General features: G+C 37.3%; 1 protein-coding gene across 7 annotated transcripts in view; it reads left to right on the top strand.

The window, feature by feature from the left end:
• Nucleotides 1-23,161, top strand: part of Dmd (dystrophin) — a 2,365,055-nt gene that overhangs the window by 1,477,653 nt on the left and 864,241 nt on the right. For all 7 annotated transcript variants that reach the window (XM_060376797.1, XM_060376795.1, XM_060376794.1 and 4 more), the window contains one exon: nucleotides 4,821-4,929. In XM_060376797.1, coding sequence (XP_060232780.1) covers nucleotides 4,821-4,929 — 109 coding nt within the window. The remainder of the gene's footprint in view (nucleotides 1-4,820; nucleotides 4,930-23,161) is intronic.

Below are 23,161 nucleotides of genomic sequence, written 5' to 3'. Positions count from 1 at the left end.
TAACATTACCAGTACTTAGACTCTTTCAAAAAGGTCACCGCTTAGTTTCCTTGTACTTGGGCCAAAGTTTCATTCTCCAAAATCGCTTGTTTACCCCGCAGCTTACAAGGTGTTTTCATTACGTAAATTTAAATTTGGATTTTGAACATAATGGCAAAACACCAGATGCAAAAAGGCGCAACTTTCTCTAGCAATATTAAAACTCACTTATTCAAGAGTAAAGTTACCTCTACTTCTGAAATCTAGGAAAATGATTTACATACAGTTTGATGTTTGATATGACTTTGATAAAAATAAAGTGTTTTTGCTGTTTGGACTTGCAGACTTAGAGGTAGTACTTAGAGTAGCAAATTTCAGGGTTGATGTGGTTGAAGGTATACAGGTTAGTTACCAGAATGGTAAAGTCCCCAGGGTGGTTTCCATGGAGACTATCATTCAACTGAAACAAGAAAAGAATAAATGGACTAGTGGATACGTCCATTTTATCTATTCTCCATGGTTCTTCAAAAACTTAATGTCATATGGGTATGGCAATGAGTTGAGGTTTAACGCCCTTTCACAGAGTTTACAAATGTGCATTTAATTTTGTGTTGCTTTGTGCTTTTGCATAAAACATAGAAAATTCCTACCTTCTAGATATAGATCATTTTTTCTCATATATATAAAAATAATCAAACCAGTAATGCAAAACTTTTTGTCACCTCAACCTATACACTCAATCTTAAGGCTGCTTGGAAAGAAAAACTGCTTCTTTAAACATTACTGTTGCTTTATCAAAAGGATGATCAATCACTCTGACACTATGTGAGAAAAAGCCATTTCTAACACCGCGCCCATATATGATATAATTTAAATTACGAAATTGTTCTAGCTTCTCCTTAAGTTTAAAACTTCTCACACATTTATTAGAAAGGAAGCAGGGCTTCCCAGTCTGGAATACTTTAAATAAGACAAGTTTTTGAGGAGGGGGTTAACTTTGGATGGGTGTATTGGAAAATAACAAATGGGGTGACAGATGATATTTTTATGTATTTAAACATTTTTTGTTTATTATTTTATATTAATTACAGTTTATGTGCTTTGCATCCCAGCTGTAGCCCCCTCCCTCATTTCCTCCCAATCCCACCTTCCCTCCCTAATCTCCTCCCTGCCCCTCTGTAAATCCACTGATTGGGGGAGGTCCTCCTCCCCTTCCATCTGATCCTAGCTTATCAGGTCTCATCAGGACTGGCTACAATGTCCTCTTTAAAAGAAAAATAAGGAGTCTGGGAAAAATACTTATTGCTTGGAGTTTAGCTCCTAGTATACACATTTGTTGACTCACAACTGCCTGTATCTCCAGCTCTAGGTTATTAGATACTCTTTTTTGGCCTCCATTGGTGCCTTCACACACATGCACTTACACAACTAGATAAGTATATATATATATATATAAATCCATTTTAAAAATCCATATCCCTCAAGGATATTTATGAAAGATTCAGTTGTTTTCATATATGGCCTGTCCACCATTATCTGAGATTGAGAGCTGGCCTCTCCCTACTCAATTTTCTACATTTTGTTTACAACATTAACTTTACTAAGATTTCTTTAAAACTTTCAAAAATGGATTTTGTAACTTAAACTAAGCAATTTCTTTCATATTTTCTATAAGGATACTCTGCTGAAATAAATAGTATATTGTGAGATTTAAAAGTATATAATGGAAACATCTCTGATATAAAGTTACCATAATAATTTGTATTGTCCTATGTTTGGTAAACTAAGTAAGTCTTTGCTCTGCCTGTCTCTCTCCATGCCTTTTCGCAATCTCTATTTTTTCAATGTTTGTTCCTGTCGTCCTTGGTAATACTTCTGCTTTATTCTATTTGTATATTATTCCCTCATCTTCAGAAATATTTGAAGATTAATTATATAGTTTCAATAAAATAAAATTTTGCCAAATTATTTATTTGGTGATGAGATTTGATGAAATTAATATTTTCTATACTCCATTTTCTACAAAGGAACTGGTATTTCCTCAACATCATCACTTTCACAGTAAAAGGCATCAAAGTACTGTGATGAATTGTATCCTAGGGAGGATGAAAAAGAAGGGTTGTGATTTTAGGCAAACCTGTGTTTGGAAAGCAAATTTAAGGACAGTACCCTATTAAAAATATTACTTTTATTAGTGACAACAATATCAATACATGCAAAATAAATGATCTGTCATCTTATAATATGTGCATGCATATTTTACCTGCATGTATACATTTGCACCAAATGTGTACTTGTTGCACACAGAGCCAGAAGAAAGCACTAGGTCCCCTGGAACTGGAGTCACAGGAGAAAACATCCATTATAGGTGCTAGAAACTTAATTACATTCCCCTAGATAAGTAGTAAGTGTTTCTCAGGTCTCTTTTTCCAATTCCTTTAAACATTCTTATAGTTAACCATTTAGACACTTGGTTCTGCTAATTATACTTACTTTAAATGTAGCTTTCTGATAAATTTTATTTAATGTGTATGTTGTTTTCTTTACAACTAAGAGAATTAGTGGGATATAAAATACTATAGCTATTTGATGAAGTAATAAGACAAGATAAATTTGATTACTAGGTTTTTCTTATATTATCAAAAATATTGGTTAGGCAAACTTTATAGCATATGTAACTTAATCGTCAATGTATATTTTAATGAGATACTACAAGTATGGTGTGACTAATTGGCCAAAGGAGTACATCACAAGTTTAACACAAAATAATTGCTGTATACAAATGGTCAACAGAGCAATTATAAGCTCCAGACATCCTTTCCTCAGATATATTATACTAAATAATAGCATCATTAGTCATTTTCTACTACATTTAATCACAACCAGCATGTTTTAATTTCCCAGTTGCTTTGCTGTTAATAACTATATTGATCTTTTTTTCACACCAGTAGTAAAAATTAGAACTATTACTTTATTACCAGAGGGGAAAACACTTCAAAAAGACCATGTGCCATCTTTATCAAAGAACTTTTAATTTTAAAGAGGATGAGTAAAATGGAGTCTATGTTAAAATTATATGCTGTCAAGGAGTCAAATTGATGATCAGAGTTAATGTAGAATTTGAGAAGGATTGGATAGGACTAAACCATATCATTGTTCAAGGAGCAGCAGGTCATATTAGTAATTTCTGTGATGGGAAAGTGGTCTTGTCTCTCTGTATTGTTTCAGATCTGGTCGCGCTGTGACCTTATCTCTATCAACCTTTTTTTTTTTTTTTTTCTAAGTGTTTTAGTCTGTGTATCTGTCTGTCTGTTTAACTGGGATCGTCTTGGCTTAGCTGACTATCAGCTACCAGCAAAACTTTTTTCACATCCTCAAAGCTATCACTGGAAGCTTTTTTACTGAGCATCAATAACAATTTACAATATATTAGAAAAGCTGATGTTTTCATTTTTCTTAATTATTTTTATTGAAAATAATACCCTTATTTTTCTGGTTAAAAATGACCTTTCAGATGAGTTCTAACAGTTACTTTTTACCTCTGGTTCTATACTATAAGTAATTCTAATGGTTTATCAACTGTCTCTATTAATTCAAATTATCTTAGAAAACTTCAAAAAACCTCCATGATTATTTGAGGATATAATCCAAATTCATTTGCTATTCAAAATAAGCAATTGAGACAAAAGTTATTATAAAGACTCAAGTGTGATCTGAGTCAGCTCATAGGAAATATTTGAGTATCAAAGTAGGCTTGCACAGTTTTTCTTGCTACAACTAAGTAAGCGTTTTTAAGATTTAAATATCATCTCTATACTTCACATGTATTAATGCATTTACAGAAGCAGACATATGAACAAGCTGTGCTGTTGCAGTGTCTACATGCATGTCTGTGTATATACAGTCATACCTGTTACATGCCAACCAATCTCACAAGATGTGACTTTATAGTTCTAAAAATTTTAACCTAAAAGGTTTAGAATGTCAATATGTTTATAACTGTATGTTTAAATGTGTGTGCCTGCTTGTGTGTGAATGTTCACATTCATATGTATACCAACAGAAGCCACAGGCTGTCTTTTCTGTCATTTATCAATCAATTTTTTAGGGACAGGTCTTTCACTGAGCTTGATGCTTATGGGATTCATCTATCTCTGCACAGATGCCAGCTGCCACACCCAGTTTTTGTTGTTGTTGTTGTTGTTTTGTGTTTTTTGTTTGTTTGTTTGTTTGTTTGTTTTTTAATTAACCAGGGTAGCCAATCTCAGGTCCTCATTTTGCACAACAAGCACTTTCTTTTCCCAATGAGCCATCTCCTGAAAACTCCTTTAAAATTTTTAAATTAAAATCAAAATGTCTGTTTAGAAAGGGACCTAAAACCCCATGCTTAGATGTAGCCCATAGACTCAGTCTCCAAGTGGGTTCCCTAGTAAGGGAAGCAGGGTCTGTCTCTGACATGAACTCAGTGGCCGGCTCTTTGATCACCACCCCATGGCTAGGTGGCCTTAAGAGGCCACGTAGAAAGAAGATCCAGACAGTCCTGATGAAACCTGATAGGCTAGGGTCAGATAGTAGAGACTGTACTTGGGGAGGAGCATAGGGGGAGAAGAAGGAGGGAGGGTAGGACTGGGAGGAGGCAAGAGAGTGGACTGCAGTAGGGATGCAAAATAAATAAATTGTAATGAATAATAACAATAAATTAATTAAAAAGAAAGCACTTTTTTGTAATTATTGATGTTCTTCATAAAGAATATACTCAGAAAATGAGTTGATAACTTGATGAGTTATGTTATATTGGAAATGTTTTTGAAATCAGTAACATGTATGCCTTTCTATTAAAGAGGAAGTTAGAAGATCTGAGGTCTGAGTGGGAAGCTGTAAACCATTTACTTCGAGAGCTGAGGACAAAGCAGCCTGACAGTGCCCCTAGACTGACCACTATTGGAGCCTGTGAGTACACTGCATCCCATGTGTCCTCCTTTGCTTTAGCAGTTTGCTCCAAACCACAGCTATGAGGTTATCGCTGAGTAAAATGGAAAACTGGTTTCTGATTCTGCAGAAAAAAGTGAACATTTATGCTATTTATTTATTATTCAAAAGGTATCTGAGTGGGTTTCTTGAACATTGAGAGGTTTATAAATTGTATTTTCTGAAGCTGCAGCTTTGAAGAAAAGAAGAGGACAGGTGAGGAGAAGCTTTCTCTTTAGCATTAAGGAGGGCTGGCTTTGTGGATCCACACAGAATGTCCAAGAGAGGACCAATCCTTTGAATCTCTGCTTCACTGGAAGAAGAGTATTCATGGGAGTAGTTTTTAATTGAAGTTGAGTTAATTCTTACTATGGAAATCCAAGAAACCACTGCATCCCCAGCATTTCAGAACAGACATCCAGGTAAAAGTTAAGTGAGAAGGGAGAATTGAAAAACATGAGCAAACATTGTGATTTTTATTAACATGATACACTGAAATTGCTATATCAAAGTTCTAGGGAATAAATTATGTCAGGTTTACTTACTTATATAATCTGTAATTTTTTATTCTCTCAGCTCATATGCAGTGGTCTCTAGAAGTAATTGGCCTGTTCAGTCTCAGAGTCCGTAATACTGTAAAATACTTTATCCAATGATTTTTTGTTTTTGTAATTAGTTAATTTATTTTAATTACAATTTATTCACTTTATATTCCATGTAGCCCTATCCCTGGTCTGTTCCTAGACCCACCAACACTCCCTTGTCTCTCCCTATCCCCTTTCCCTAATCCCCTGATAGGGAAGGACCTCCTCCCCTTCTATCTGCCCCTAGCCTATGAGGTCTCATCAAGGCTGGCTGCATTATCTTTCTCTGTGGCCTGACAAGGCTTCACCCCATCCCCACCCCTGGGGAGATGATCAAAGAGCTAGCCACTGAGTTCATGTCAGAGACAGGTCCTGCCCCTTTTACTAGGAAACTAACTTGGAATCTGAGCCCTCTCTGAGCTTCCTCAGAGCAGGGATCTAGGTCATTTCCACGCATGGTTGGCCTACGGGTCTATGTTCAACCCCTGGGCCCTGAATGTTGGTCTCCTTGTGTAGTTCATATATCCTACAGGTTGTTCTATCTCCCTCTTCTTCTATAAGGATTTCAACACTCTCCCCAAAGTTTGGCTATGAGTCTCAGTGTCTCCTTTGATACCCTTGGGTTTGAGTCTTTCAAAGGTCCCATATCAATGCTCCTGCCCTGCTTGTTGTCTTCTCCTACTTCTGATATCTATTGTGTTTGCCCTTCTTAGTGAGGTTTCAGCTCCTCCTTGTTGTTTAACTTCTTTAGGTGTACAGATTTTAGTATGATTTTCCTATATTATATGGCTAATGTCCACTTATAAGTAAGTATATACCATATGTGTCTTTCTCTTTCTGGGTCACCTCACTCAGGATGATCTGTTCTAGTTTGCTCCATTTACTTGCAAATTTCATGATGTCCTTGTTTTTAATTGCTGAATAGTATTCCATTGTGTAAATTACCACACTTTCTGTATCCATTCCACTGCTGAGGGACATCTAGGTTGTTTCCTGGTTCTAGTTATTAAGAAGAAAGCTGGTTTGAACACAGTTGGGTAAATGCCCTAATTGAAATGTAGGGCAATTTTGAGTATATGCCCAGGAGTGGTATAGCTGGATCTTGACCAAACACTATTCCTAATTTTCTGAAATAGTGCTAGATTGATTTCCAAAGTGGTTTTAGAAGCTTACATTCTCACCAACAACGGAGGAGGGTTTCCCTTTCTCAACAACCTCTCCAGCATGCATGATCTTAGTTTTTGATCTTAGCCATTCTGATGGGTATGAGCTGAAATCTCAGAGTCATGCTGATTTTCATTTCCCTAATGACTAAGGCCATTGAGCATTTCTTTGAGTGTTACTTTGACACTCAATATTCCACTTTTGAGAATTCTCTGTTTAGCTCTGTGGCCCATTTTTAAATTGGATTACTTGGTTTTTTGGTGTTTAACTTCTTCACTTTTTTATATATTCTGAATATTAGCCCTTGAACATATCTAAGGTTGGTGAAGATATTTTCCAAGTCTGTAGGCTGTCGTTTTGTTCTGACAACAGTGTCCTTTGCTTAACATAAGCTTTTACGTTTTATGAGGTCCCATTTATTGATTGCTGATCTTAGAGCCTGTGCTGTTCATGTTCTGTTCAGGAAGTTGTCTCATGTACCAATGAGTTCAAGAACCTTCCCACTTTTTCTTCTAACATGCTTAGTGTTATTCTGAGTTCATTGGTCCACTTGGCCATTACTTTTGTGCAAGGTGATAAATATGGGTCTATTTGCATTTTCTACATGTAGACATCCAGGTAGACCAGCACCATTTTTTGAAGATACTATCTTTTTTTTTTTGTCATTTTAGGGTTTTTGCTTCTTCGTCAAAAAATAAGTTTCCATAGGTGTGTGGGTTTATTTATCAGTCTTCAATTTAATTCCATTGATCCACCAGCCTGTTTCTATGCCAGTACCATGCCATTGTTATTATTGGTGCTCTATAGTACAGCTTGAGATCTGGATAGAGATACCTCCAGAAGGTCTTTTATTGTACAGGATTGTTTTAGCTATTCTGGTTTTTGTTTTGTTTTGTTTTTTCAATATGAAATTGAGTATTGTTCTTTCAAGATCTGTAAAAAATTGTGTTGGCATTTTGATGGGAATTGCATTGAATGTGTAGATTGCTATTAGTAGGATAGCCATTTTCATTATGTTAATCCTACTGATCCATCTTTCTGTCTTCTGATACCTTCTTCAATTTCTTTATTCAAAGTCTTCAAGTTTTTTGTTTTTCTTTTTTTTTTTCATACAGGTCTTTAACCTGTTTGGTTGGAGTCACACTAAGGCACTATTTTTGTGGCTATTGTGAAGGGTATTGTTTCCCTAATTTCTTTGCCTGTTTGTCTTTTGTATACAGGAGGGCTTCTGATTTTTTTTTTTTTTTTTTAGTTAATTTTGTATACAGCCATCTTGCTGGAGGTGTTTCTCAACTGAAGGAGTTCTCTAGTATAAATTTTGGGGTCACTCATGTATACTATTTCATCTGCAAATGGTGATACTTTGATTTCTTCCTTTCTGATTTGTATCCCCTTGGTCCTCTCTACATGTCTTATTGCTCTAGCTAGAACTTCAAGAACTATGATGAAGTGATAAGGAGAAAGTGAGCAGCCTTACCTTGTCCCTGATTTCAATTGGATTGATTTAAGTTTCTCCCCATTTAGTTTGATGTTGGCTATAGGCTTGCTGCATGTTGCTTTTACTATGTTTAGGTATGTGCCTGGTATCCCTGATCTCTCCAAAACTTTAAACAAAACGGGTAATAGATTTTGTCAAATGCTTTTTCAGCATCTAAGGGGATGATCATGTGTTTTTTTTCCTTCCTTTCATTTTGTTTATATGATTGATTACATTGATGGATTTTCATATGTTGAACCAACTCCTCATGCTTTGATAAATACTATTGGTCTTCATGGATGATTTCTTTAATATACTTATGGAATCGGTTTGTGAGTTTTATAATGAATATTTTTTGTTCTTGTTGTTGTTAATTTCATAAGCGAGATGGGTCTGAATTTCCCCTTCTTTGCTGGGTCTTTGTGTGGTTTAGGTATCAAGGTGATCATGGCCTCATAGAATGAGTTTGGTAATGTTCCTTCTGTTTTCATTTTGTGGAATAGTTTGAAAAGTAATGGTATTAGCTCTTCTTTGAAGGTCTGGTAGAATTCTGCTCTGAAACTGCCTGGCCCTAGGCTTTTTCGTGGATGGGAGACTTTTGATGATAGCTTCTATTTCCTTAGGGGATATAGGATTGTTTTATTTATTTACCTTGTATTGATTCAGGTTTGGTAAATGGAATCTATCAAGAAAATTGTCCATTTTATTTACATTTTGAAATTTTGTTGCAAATAAGCTTTTGTAGTAGGACCTAATGATTCTTAGGTTTTCCTCAGTGTCTATTGTTATGTCTCCTTTTTCATTTCTGATTTTGTTGATTTGGACAGTGTCCCTCTGCCTTATAGTTAGTTTGGCTAATGGTTTGTCTATCTTGTTGATTTTCTCAAAGAATTAGCTCTTTGTTTCACTGATTCTATGAATTGTTCTCTTTATTTCTAATGTACAGTTTTCAGCCCTGAGTTTGATCATTTCCCACTGTCTACTCCTCTTGGACATGTCAGCTTATTTTTTTTTCCTACTGCTTTCAGGTGTGCCATTAAGTTGCTTGTATGAGATGTCTCAAATTTCTTTATGAAGGCACTGTATCCTTCATGTTCTTGGATGGGTTGAAGTTTTAATTGTATTCTACTGTGTAGGGCTGAATTGCTGCTTATATATTGTTTAAATTTAGTTATACCATGGAATATTTTGTTTTCTCCATCTATGTTGATTGAAAGTTATGCTGGATATAGTAGTCTGGTTTGGCATCTGATATCGCTCAGTGTCTGCATGATATCCTCACAGGCCCTTCAGGCTTTAGTAGTTTCTGTTGGGAAGACTTGTATGATTCTGATAGGTTTGTCTTTATATGTTACCTTACCTTTTTCCATTGCCGCATTTAATATTTTAGTGTTGTTGTTCTGTAGATTTAGTGTTTTGAATATTATGTGACAGGAGGAGTTTCTTTTCTGGTCTAATCTATTTGGTGTTCTGTAGGACTCATGTATATTTATGAGCATGTCTTCAGATTGGGGAAATTTTATTTTTATATTTTTTATTATTTACAGTTTATTCATTTTTTTAGGTGACATTGTTCTTTTTTTCTCTCTTTTAAAACATTTTATTGTTATTATTTACAGTCTATTCACTTTGTATCCCAGTTGTAGCTCCCCCCTCATCTCCTCCCAGTCCAACCCCCCTCCCTTTTCCTCTTCTATCCCTCTTTCCTAATGGGCTGGCTTTCCCCAGGGTCCGAGGATTGTTCAAGGTTCCTGAATAAACTGCATTGAAAAAAAAAAGATTCCAGCCAGCAGGGGATCCAAATAGATGCACGGCCAAACTTCAGACAGAGCTCGGGGAGTCTCATGGAAGAAGAGGGATATAAAAGGATCCAGAGGGGACAGGTGCCACACAAGAAGACTGAAGCTAACGAAACCAAAAAAAAAAAAAAAAAAAAAAAAAAAAAAGAATAAAAATAAAAAAATTGGAAAAAAAGCAGGGCCAGAGAGGATTGCAGAGACTGATGCATCAACCAAAGACCATACATAGAGAGCACTTAGACCCCTGGCTCAGACGTAGCCAATAGACAGCTCAGACTCCATGTGGGTTCCCTAGTAAGAGGAGAAGAGACAGTCTCTAACATGAATTGGTTGCCTGCTCCTTGATCACTTCTCCCTGGTGGGGTGACCTACCCAGCCCTCAGAGGAAGAGGATCCAGGCAATCCTGATGAGACCTGATTGGCTAGGGTCAGACAGTAAGGGAAAGAAGACCTGCCCTGACAGTGGATTATTCATTTTTTTTATCCCAGCTTTAGCCCCCTTCTTTGTCCCCTGCCAATCCCACCTCCCTCTCTCATCTCCTCCCATGCCTGATAGGGAAGGTCCTCCTCCCCTTCCATCTGACCCTAGTCTATCAGGCCTCATCAGGACTGGTTACATTGTCTTCCTCTGTAGCCTGCATGATAGCTTCTGCCTCTTCATAGGGAGGTGATCAAAGAGCCAGCCATTGATTTCATGTCAGAGACAGTGCCTGTTCCCATTACTAGGGAACCCACTTGGACAGTGAGCTGCCATGGGCTATATCTGTCCAGGAGTTCAAGGATATTTCACAGGAATGGTCCTTGGTTGGAATATCAGTCTCAGAAAAGATGCTTGGGCCCATATTTTTTTGGTTCTGTTGCTCTCAGGGTGGAGCTCCTGCCTCCCCCAGTCTTTCTATATCCTCCTTCTTTCCTAAGATTCCCTGCATTCTGCCAGAAGTTTGGCTATGAAACTCAGCATCTGCTTTGGTACCCTGCTGGGTATAGACTTTCAGAGGCCCTCTGTGGTAGCCTCCTGTCCTTTTCCCTGTTTCCTCCCTTCTCAGATGTCTGTCCCGTTCACTTTGATGGAAGGCCACTGAGGCTGTAACAAAGAGAAGGAGCAATGAAGGAAGTCAGTATTGTGAGGCACCTCCTGCACTTCTTTTCTCTTACAGTGAGAATTTCATCATCATTATGGCTTCTTGTGTAGTCTCACCATTCCTGCTATACTCCTAATAAGTGGAATGACTGGGAGGTGTCCTCAGCTATGAGCCACTAGTGTGAGTCGGCAGCATTAGGGCAAAAGTTGGAGAAGTGAGAGTGGAATTTTCTCAAAAGATTTTTATTTTCGCCAACAAAGTGACAGAAAACTGGACCTAAGATCAGCATATAAATCACACAAATGTTGAGTGAAAAGAATCTACAATACTTCATAATCATATTACTTTTATTCCAAGACATTTTTTCTCATGTGGTGGTTTAAGCATCAGAATAAAGGACTGTTTGTATTTTTTGCTCTCTGACACATAGTAGTTTAATCTAAACTGAATGCATGATTGATAATTCTATTTATGATTTGGTTATTTGATTATTATTCCTTAAACTATATTATTATACAATAGTGTTTCTAATGATAGTTTTCCAAAGTGCCACTCTTACATACATAGCTTCCTTTACACTTTGATTTTCTTTTTTTATTTTACTTTTTTAGCTTTTATTAATTACACTTTATTCACCTTGTATCCTCCCATAAGGCCCCCCTCCTCCCTTCCCGATCCCACTCTCCCTCCCCCTTCTTCATGCATGCCCCTCCCCAAGTTCACTGATAAGGGAGGTCCTCCTCTCCTTCCTTCTGAACTTAGTCTATCAGATCTCATCAGGAGTGGCTGCATTGTCTTCTTCTGTGGCCTGATAAGTCTGCTCCCCTCTCAGGGGAAGGTGATCAAGAGCAGTCCAAACAGATTATGTCAGAGGCAGTCCCTCTTCCCATTACTATGGAACCCACTTGGACAGTAAACTGCCATCCGCTACATTACACTTTGATTTTCAACCCCAAATAATTGTAAAGGAAATGTGGTAATATACATTTTTAAAAGGTAAGAACCCCGAAGCATAGAAGTAATATTGCTACAAAACAAGAGAGATAGAATTCTAATCCCATTAGTTCAAGTGGTATTTTGTTTTCTTTCAGTGTCTCATATTCTCTGTCTGTTCTACAACACAATGGGAATTCTAAATAGAGGAAGATAGCAAACAGTTAATGCTAAATTAACACTATTATTTCTAGAATATTAAACTGATTTATAATGTGTCTTGAAATCATTTTTCTCCGAATTTTGTAGAAAATTAGAGTGATGAGCCTGCAATAATCATTGAAGTTGTCATCTGGCTGAATATTTTTCTTTGAACATATGTAGAGACTTGGGTTCAAAGTGGCAGGGCCTGTCTCTGGCATGAACTCAGTGGCTCTCTGATCACTTCCCCCTGGGCTTTTGCAGCTTTGCTAGGCCACAAAGGAGATAATGCAGCCAGTACTGATAAGACCCGATATGTTACAGATAGAGGGGGAGAAGGACCTCACCTATCCGTGGTCTAGGGGAGCGGCATGGAGGAGAAGAAGGAGGGAGGGTGGGATTTGGAGGAGACTAGGGAACAGGCCACACCTGGGATATAAAGTGAATAAATTGTAAAATAAAAAACAAGAAACAGGACAAGAGCCTACCATAGAGGGCCTCTGAAAGACTCTACCTAGCAGTGTATCAGAACAGAAGTTGAGACTCATAAACAAACCTTGGGCAGAGTGCAGGGAATCTTATGAAAGAAGGTGGAGTTAGTAAGACCTATAGAGGACAGAAGCACCACAAGGACCAAATATATCTGGGCACAGGAGTTTTTTTATGAGACTGTTTCTCCAACCAATGACCATGCATGGATATAACCTAGAACCCTTGCTCACACGTAGTCCATGGTAGCTCAGCATCCATAGTGGGTTTCCCTAGGAAGGGGAACAGGGAATCTCTCTGACATGAACTCAGTTGTGGGCTCTTTCCCCACCCCCCAGAGGGAGGAACAACCTTGATAGGCCACAGAGGAGGACAATGCAGCCAGTCCTGATGAGACCTGATAAACTAGGGACAGATGGAAGGGGAGGAGAACCTCCCCTATCACTGGACTTAGAGAAGGGCAGGGAGGAGATGAGGGAGTGAGGGTGGGATTGGGAAGGAAAAAAGGATCGGGATATAACTGAGATACAAAATAAATACCCTGTAATTAATATACAAAGTAAAAATTATATTAAAATTTTTAAAAAAATAAAAATTTAAAAAACCAAAAAAATATGGAAATTAAATTATATTAAACTTAAACTAACATCATTAAAAAAAACACAGTGGCTTTCTATTTGTTTTGTTTTTTAATTCAAAGTGGCATTTTGAAAAACACTAAAGCAAGCTTTCCTGTGGCTATTTACTTCCATTATATAATATGATGTAGTGGTCTTGCCTCATCTGTAAAAATTATTCAAATTTAAAAGATAAATGTCGTGCTTTCAACAAATGTTTGGTTTGTTTTAATGATACTACATATCTGTGTGCCTCAGTTACCTATTATTGCATAAAATATCCCAACTTTTAGTGATGTAAAGCAATTTTGACTTACTTGCTTTTTGGTCTATGGCACCCTTTTGTACTCTGATCAGCCTCAGCCGGATGATTACCGTGATCATTCCACTTAGTCTGAATGCAATTATTCAGCACCTGATGAGCTAGAAGTTCTAAAACTGTCTCATTATATGTTCCCTAAATATCCTCATTCCTTTATACAGCCTGCGTCCTCTGCTAGGCTCGACTATTGCTTCATTCTTTAATGGTTTCAAGGCAGTCATTTTGTAAGAACAGGTGTGTGGAAGCTTGAAGACCTCATGATGCTTAGACTTAGACATTTATAAATTACTTCTATTATTTTGTATTTGCCAATGCAACTTGAAGCTATAGGTCATATAAGGGATAGGTTAATAATTGTCTCTTGAAAGAAGGGTTATGTTGTCACATGCATGTTTAGACTGGAGGCTTGATGGCACCTATCTTAAACTACCACAATGGGAGAAAAACAAAAGATACAAGTGCTGGTTTGCATACATCCCTATATATCAGTAGTTTTCAAATTTCAACATGCAAAAAGAAAATATCAATTTCTTACTAATGTGCAGAATATGAGGGTTCTACATCAGAATGTCTGTTTCTGTAAGTTTGATGGAAAAGCTTAAAGGTAAGGCAAATGCTGCTGATTTTAGGAATGCAGTTTGAAATCTGCTGGACCAGGCCTCTGTTGCTTGGGAGAGTTTATCTTTCTACCTACAGCTTTGTGCAACTCATTGGGGGTTCCATGAAAACCAGTGTTTTGACTACTAAGGGAACTCCCTTTATAATTTCTGCATTTTCCATCTCTGTCCTTCTCTGATGAAGGACTTTTAAGCTTAGAAGTTCAAGGAGTTTAGTGTGTCTGGTTTTATGTTGAGGTCTTTGATCCACTTGGACTTTAGTTTTGTACAGGGTGATAAGTATGGATCTATTTGCATTTTTCTACATGTACACTTCCAGTTAGACCAGCACCATTTGTCGAAGATGCTGTCTTTTTTTCCATTGAATGGATTTGGCATGTTTGTAAAAAATCAGGTGTCCATAAGTGTGTGGATTTATGTCAGGGTCTTCTATTCAATTCCATTGATCCACCAGTCTGTTTCTATGCCAGTACCATGCAGTTTTTAGTATTGTTGCTCTATAGTACAGCTTGAGATCATGGATGGAGATACCTCTTGAAGATCTTTTACTGTAGAGAATTGTTTTAGCAATTCTGGGTTTCTTATTGTTCCATATGAAGGTGAGAATTTTTGTTCAATGTCTGTAAAGAATTGTATTGGTAATTTGATGGGAATTGCATTGAATCTGTAGATTGCTTTTGGTAAGATGGCCATTTTTTACTATATTAATCCTGCCAAGCCATGAGCATGGGAGATCTTTCCATCTTCTGATATCTTCTTCTAATTCTTTCTTCAGAGACTTGAAATTTTTTTCATACAAGTCTTTGACCTGCTTGGTTAGGTTCACACCAAGGTACTTTATGTCCTTTGTGGCCATTGTGAAGGGTGTTGTTTCCCTAATTTCTTTCTCAGCCCTTTTGTCTTTTGTATACAGGAAGGGTACTGATTTTTTTTTTGAGTTAATTTTTTATCCAGCCACTTTGCTGAAGTTGTTAATCAGCTGTAGGAGTTCCCTGGTAGACACAGAGGACCTCTGAAAAGCTCTGCCCTGCAGACTATCAATGTAGATGCTGAGACTTATGGGCAACCTTTTGGGAGAGTGCAGGGAATCTTAGGAAAGAAGTGGGAAACAGTAAGATCTGGAGAGGACAGGAACTCCACAAGGAGAGCACCAGAACCAAAAAATCTGAGCACAGGGGTCTTTCCTGAGACTGCTATTCCAACCAAGGACTATGCATGGAGATAACCTAAGACCCCTGCACAGATGTAGCCCATGGCAGTTTAGTATCCAAGTGGGTTCCATTGTAATAGGAACAGGGACTGTCTCTGACATGAACTGATTGCCTTGCTCTTTAATTACCTAACCCCCTGAGAGGGAAGCAGCATTACCAGGCCACAGAAGAAAACAAGGCAGCCACTCCTGATGAGACCTAATTGACTAGGGTCAGAAGGAAGGAAAAGAAGTCCTCCCCTATCAGTGGACTTGGGAAGGGGCATGTATGAAGAGGGTAGAGGAAGGGAGGGATTGGGACAGGAGGAGGGAGGGAACCACAGGGGGGATACAAAGGGAATAAAGTATAATTAATAAAGAAAAAAATAACTAAGTAAATAAAAAAGAAGTTCAAGGAGTCAAAAGCATATGAAACACACAATAGTTTATACAGCAGATTGCCTCTGTGTCCCAAGCAGACACTTGTTGGGAGAATGGCTATGCTTATATGAAATATCTCTGGAGAAGCAAAGAGACATTTTTAGCCTGCCAGCCAGGACTTAACATTGGTCTCACAGTCTGTGTGGCAGATGGAAGCAAAGAGCCAGTGAATCTGGTGGTAAATGTCACCATGAATTGTTTCTTATCCACAAGCTTCTGGACCTGAGAACACTCGTGTTTTACAGCACTCCACTTAGCATTTTAAAAATAAATTTCACAGAAAATGTTCTTAGTATGAATACTCCAAGTGAGGAGATTTGATGCAACTATGTCAGGACAAGAGAAATGAATTCAATGTTGTATAGAGACACAAAAGAGCCAGTTGATAGAGGCTGGTTCTTTTTTAAATACTAGTAAAACATTTTTTCTTTGAATTAACTTCAGAGATAGCAGAAATCAGGAGCAATTCTGAAAGTATAGTATTAAATGTAAAATAACTTACATTGTAGCCAGATATGTTGGCACACTTGGGAGGCAGAATCAGGCAGAGAGATCTCCATCGTTTTGAGATCAGCTGTCATGCACAGAGAATTCTGGAACATTTGGGCCTACATAGAAAGATGGCTGGCTCTTTTATCACCACCCTCTGGGGCAGATGCAGCCTTACTATGCTACAGAGGAAGACAATTCAGCTAGTTCTGGTGAGACCTGATAGGTTAAGGTCAAATACAAGTGGAGGAGGTTCTCCCCTATCAGTGGACAAAGGGAGGGGCAGAGGGGGAGAAAACAGAGGGAGGGTTGGACTGGGAGGAGACAAGGGAGGCTACTACAGGTGGGATACAAAGTGAATAAATTGTAATAAATTAAAAAAATCATAGTCACACCATACATGAAAATTGTATGCCTATGTTGTAATGACATCCTATGTATAGAAAAAACATGCCTGTCTTAAATACTAATATGTCCCTCTTTAACACTAAGCTTTCTCTTACCATAGGAAAAACTTGTCCACTTATAGAACAGGTTAGAATCCTTGGGGAAGAAACATCATTTGGACTACACTTAAATACTGTTATGGGAAATTTGTAGATTAAATCTTCAATCTTCTTTTCTTATAAATATGACATCTTCCAGTTTTATTCACAGTTAATGGCAGACTCATTGATGAACTTTTAAGGGATGGGAGAATAGCGATTCTTTTCAATTTTATATATTCCTCCTTTTATTAAAATTTATTCTTTTCTCATTCAATATACCTTAGTTACACTTTCCCCTCTTTCTAGTTCCTTCCCACCTCCATCCTATTCATATCTACTACCTTTCTGTCTTTCTGTTCTGGAAAATAAAAAAGCTTGTAAAAGATAAGAACTAAACATAACAAAATAAAATATAAGATAAAACAAAAGTTATCATATTGAAGTTGGACAAGACAAACTGACTGAAGGAAAGCAGTCCTAAGAGGAGGCACAAGAATCAGAGACCCACTAATTCACATACTTGAGTCCCTTAAAACACTAAGTTGAAAGCTCTTATATTATATTATAATATCTTATATTGTTATATTGTATTACATTATATTATATTAAATTATATTATAGTTATATTATATTACATAATGTTATAGTCATATTATATTATATTACATAATGTTATAGTCATATTATATTATATTATATTATATTATATTATATTATATTATATTCACATACATACACATGCAGAGGACATGCTTCAGACCCCTGTCAGCCTTGTGTTTGCTGCTTCCGTCTCATATGCACTTTGATCATGTTGATTGAATCACCTTCTTATCCTCCATTCCTTTCTACATTTCAGGATGTCCCATGTCTACACAAAATGAAAAGTACAACACAGATCCCATTCTTTTCAATGAATAATCATAAAAAAACCAAAAACAGAGTGGAATAAAAAATATTTTAAAAAATTAAAAAAAGGAGAAATCTATAAAGCAGAGGAGATCAAATAGGTCAGCGAGTAAAGGATTTTGTTACCAACCCTGAGTGCCCGAGGTGGATCATGCATAGGGGAAAAATAACAGATTTCCAAACCTTGTTTTTGGACTCTTGAAGAAGCTAGACTTGGGCTGTCCTCTTCCAGAGGACCCAACTTCAATTCAGAGCACCCATGTGGCAGCTGGCAACTGTCTGTAACTCTAGTTCCAGACAATCTGACACCTTCTTCTGGCCTCCTCAGGTACCAGACATACATGTAGTAAACAAAGGTGTAGGCAGGCAAAACAGCCATAAGTAACTACAAATAAAATTGAAGGAGACATATTTTGGCAGGAAATCCTCCACGCTCTACATTTCTACGTGGTATTTTAAATGTTGAGGAGCCAGTAGAATCTTTCCTCTGTATTTCAAAGTCTAAGAAGTGTACAACCATGATATTTTTCCTTCCTTAAAATTATATGCTACTTTGTATCTCTCTTTTGCAGGATTGTCCAACTCTGCCAAATGTTTAGATATGGATCTCTACATCTGTTTCCACTAGTTGCCAGATGAGGCCTCCCTGATGATGATTTTGCTAGTATAACAAGATATCATTAGGAATAATTTCTTTGACTTTTTAATTTTAATTTTTCACAATTTATTTATTAAATATCCCAAATGAAGCTACCTTCCTCACATGCTCCCAGTTCCAACCTCCCTTTCCTTTTTCCCCCTATTCCCTTCCCCTAGTCCACTGAAAGGGGGAATTCTACTCCTTTGACATCTGCCCATAACTTACCAACTCTCATCAGGACAGCCTGGATCCTCTTCCACTGCGACCTGGTAAGGCCGCATTGCCAGGGGCAAATGATCAAAGAGCAGGCAACAGCTTTTCTTGACAGAGGCAGCCCCTACTCCCCTTACAGGAAGAACCATATAGAGACTGAGTTGCCAGTTGGCTACATCTGAGCAGGGGTCTAGGTTCTCTCCAACAATGGTCCTTTGTTGCTGCATCAGTTTCTACAGGACTCCCTACTACCAGAATTTTTAGCTTTGTTGGTCTCCTTGTGGGGCTCCTTTTCCCTCCATGTGCTTCTATCCCTACCCCTGTTCTTCCATAAGACTCCTTGCACTCTGCCCAAAATAGAGTTGTGAGTCTCAGCATCTGCTTCAAAACCCTCTTGGGTGGAGCCTTTCAGAGGACCCCCTATCCTAGGTTCCCATCCTGTTTCCTCTCTTCCCCCGCTTCTGGTGTCTGTTCTGTTTGCCATTCTGAATGAGATTTAAGCATTTTCCCTAGGGTCCTCCTTATTTTTTAGCTTCTTTATGTCTGTAGAGTTTCTTGTTTGTTTGTTTGTTTTAAATATATTTTTATGGCTATCCTATATTATACAGCTAATAATCACTTATAAGTGAGTGTATACCATGCTTGTCTTTCTGTTTCTGGGTGACCTCACTCAGGATGATCTTTTCTAGTTTCATTCATTTGCCTGCAAATTTCATGATTTCCTTGTTTCTAATTGCTGAGTAGTATTCCATTGTGTAAATGTGCCACAATTTCTGTATCCATTCCTCATTTGAGCAACATCTAGGTTGTTTCCAGATTCTGGCTATTACAAATAAAGCTGCTATGAACATAGTGGAGCAAATGTCCTTGTTGAATGGTTATGCAGCTTTTGGATATAAGACCAGAAGACTAAGGGTGGCATAGCTGGATATCTTTGTTTGTTTGTTTTAACCAGTTGTGTTTAGTTCTATCCTCAGACTTCTGGGCTATCCTGGCCATACAAGCAGATTTAGTGGTGTGGTCCCTGAGCCAGAGAGTTCAAGGTCATCACAAGAAAACACACAGAATCAACTAACTTGTGCTCATTGCAGCAAAGAGACATTGAAAATAGATAGCCTGCATGGGTATGATCTGAGCCTCTACATATGTGTTATGATTGTATAGTGTGGTCTTCTTTTGGGACTCCTAATAGTGGGAGAGGATATATCTGCATTTCTTTTACTTGCTTTTGGGACCCTTTTCCTCCTACTGGGTTACTTCATCCAATCTTAATATGAGGGAAGGTGCCTAGTCTTATTGCAACTTGAACCTCCATGTTTGATTAATATCCTTAAAAGGTCTGCCCTTTTCTGAAGGGAAATGGAGGAGTATATGTTGGTGGGAAGACTGAGATGGGACAAAGGAGGGGAAAGAATAAAATAATTATAATAATAATAATATACACTATCATAGATAAAAGAGGCATGGTCCAAGTTAATTTAAAAAAGGCGCAGATTAATATTCAATGATATCTACGCCCATTAACATCTGCCTGGCTACCTAAAATATTGTCATATATCTGCAGTGATCTGAACAGAGGGAAGGAAGGTGTGTGTTTTCGTTTCTTCTTTGCTTTTTGCACACTAATAGACTCTCAGAATTTTGGAGAAATTTGCTCTACATACCCATGGCTCTTGCATTGTTTCTGCTGCAGATTCTGCTGTTACTGAACCCTTCAGATAAAGAAAATCAGTGTCTATGGAGTCAAATCCATTGGTTCTTCATCATTATTAATGAAGAGACAATGCATTTGGAGAAGTGGCCTCAGAGGTATAAAGCTTGCCTAGAATGCACAAGGCTATATTCTTGTTGTAGCTCTAGTACTACATCCAAAACGTGATTTCTATATGGAAAATATTAAAAGCCACATTGTTGTTTATTTCGTAGCTACTCTATATTAATCTTGAACATTACCCTTAAATACTAGTACACTAGAATAAAAGTTTTGTAATTAAAATATGAAGCTCCTTAATGAATCATCTTAACAGAGTAAGAAATAATTTTGCATCATTCTTAAGATCCCTCAAAGCCTTGAACAAGTACAGAATCCATTCAACTTCTCATTAATTAACTCATTTAAAAATCACATTTGAATGCATCAGAGAGATGAGTCTCTTTGAAATATAATGAGATGGATCACACTGTATAAAAAGAAGTGACCACTGTAAGCCTTCCTTGAACAGTCTTCAGGATAGTTCCATTTTATGTGAAAGAAATCATTTACTTTTCTTTTGTGAGAGAGATCCTGGTCCCAAGCCAGGTTCTTCAACAATACTCTGGGCTTAACTGACCAGAAAGACACAAAAGACACATCATCATTAACATTGTAGGCAGTGTTAGACTGTGAAAGCTTCAGGATTTAGATAGTAATTATCCATTTTGAGGTGATGAAATTCTATTTCTCCTCCCTCTCTTAACATTTTGGCAGTCTTATTGCTTGCTTCCCAACTCCCCATTAGGGTTGTACTTTGGGCAATGAACTGGCAGAGAAAGAACAGCTTCAATCCATCAAATGAATACACTAAAATTTCCCTAATCTTCTTAGGCTATTTAATTTCCTCTAAGAAAAGATCAGAGCTTGAACAGTTCATAGTTGAAGGCTTCAATAGTTATTTCTCATGTTGCCTAAAATTTCACTGACCAGTTTTAAAGGTAAATATAACTTAACCCTCCAAGAAAGATTTCATAAGAAATCTGTAGCACTTGTATATTTAAATTATAGGCTTAAAAACTATACTCTGCTAGGTAGAGTCTTTCAGAGGCCTTCTGTGGTAGGCTCCAGTGTATCAAAGCAGATACTGAGACTCATAACCAACCCTGGGCAGAGTTCAGGGAATCATATGAAAGAAGGAGTTAGTATGACCTGGAGAGGACAGGAGCTCCACATGGACCAAATATGTCTGGGCACAGGGTTTTTTTCTGAGACTGATTCTCCAACCAAGGACCATGCTTAGATATAACCTAGAACCCCTGCTTGGACATAGCCCATGGCAGCTCAGTATCCAAGTGTATACCCTAGTAAGGGGAACAGGGACTGTCTCTGACATGAACTCAGTGGCTGGCTCTTTAACCTCCTCACCCCCGTGGGAGGAACAGCCTTGATAGGCCACAGAGGAGATCATTTCAGCCAGTCCTGATGAGACCTGATAAGCTAGGGTCAGATAAAATGGGAGGAAGACCTCCCCTATCAGTGGACTTAGAGAGGGGCAGGGAGGAGATGAGTGAGGGAGGGTGGGATTGGGAGGAAATGATGAAGAAGGCTACATCTGGGATACAAAGTAAATAAACTATAATTAATATTAAAAAATTAAAAATTTAATTAAAAAACTATACTCTGGTTTGTTTTCTAATGAGAGGAGAAGTTTGGAAGGAGCTGGGAGAAGTCAAAGGAGGAAAATATTATATAAGAAAAGAAATACATTTTCAGTAGAAAGAAAGAAAAAAAAAACAGATTCCCAATATGTGTGGGGGATTAGCTTTACTAAAGTAGACAAAATGACTAATCTCATTTTTTTGGTTTGACTTATAAAGGATAAGTATAATTCAATTATTTTTGTTAATATATAACAAATAATACTCTAGCAAGAAATTACCAAACAGCAAACTTTACTTTTGGATACGAAGATTAAAAATATGAACTGAGGAGGAGGGCAAGAAAAAAAAATATGAACTGAACACCTGGATTTAAATAGAAAAAGTCTTTTAAAATAAAATACAATATTGCTTACTAAAATTATTCTATAAATTTAATAAATCAAATTTTATTATAAGAGAAAATTTTATACTCTGAATGATATCTGAGAGGCCTTTCCTTCTTCACCACTATCTCAAGAAAGCCACTAAAGCATACTTTCTCCTTCTCTCTTTCCCTCTCTCTCCCTCTGCCTGTCTCTCTTCTGTACCTCTTTCTTTCCCTCTCCCTCTCCCTGTCCTCCCGCCTCTCTCCTTGTTTGCTATGGATTTCTGTGATCTCTAAGAGGCAATCTTAAGATAACTTCTTGCTCTGTTCTTAATTATTGAAGAGTAGACAGTGTGCTACACTACTCATATTCAATACTAACAAATATCTAAGTCCAGTTACTCTGAAGGAAAATAGCTTTTTTCCTTCACTCTTGACTTAGAGTTCCTTTATTGAACTAAGTTATTCAGACTTTTCCTTTGTAGTAAACAGGCATGTCCATACATGTATTCAATAAGATAGCTGCTTCTAAATACTTTAAAGCCTGTGGTCTCTTCCTTTGTCCTTGTATGTTTTCTATATAGCTCTACTATTAAGAGCTTTGGACATTGTTGATCATTGCTTTCTATTCTACATAGACTTTATAAAGTCTATGTACCCCTTTCCTGTAAACTTTTACCATGTATATTATGGACCTTAGTTGATGACAAGTATGTAAAAAGTTATATCTTAAACAACTTCAAAAGTACATTTACTTTAGATATAAGTCAGTCTTTCCATATAGTTGTAATGCTAGAGGTATTAAGCAATCATATTTTCTAGCTATTTAGTTGTCTAATCTAAAC

Source organism: Meriones unguiculatus (genome assembly GCF_030254825.1).
Source record: "Meriones unguiculatus strain TT.TT164.6M chromosome X unlocalized genomic scaffold, Bangor_MerUng_6.1 ChrX_unordered_Scaffold_31, whole genome shotgun sequence".
NCBI classification, from domain to species: domain Eukaryota; kingdom Metazoa; phylum Chordata; class Mammalia; order Rodentia; family Muridae; genus Meriones; species Meriones unguiculatus.
The sequence above is the reverse complement of the archived record's forward strand: the minus strand, read 5'-3'. Positions and strand labels throughout refer to the sequence as shown.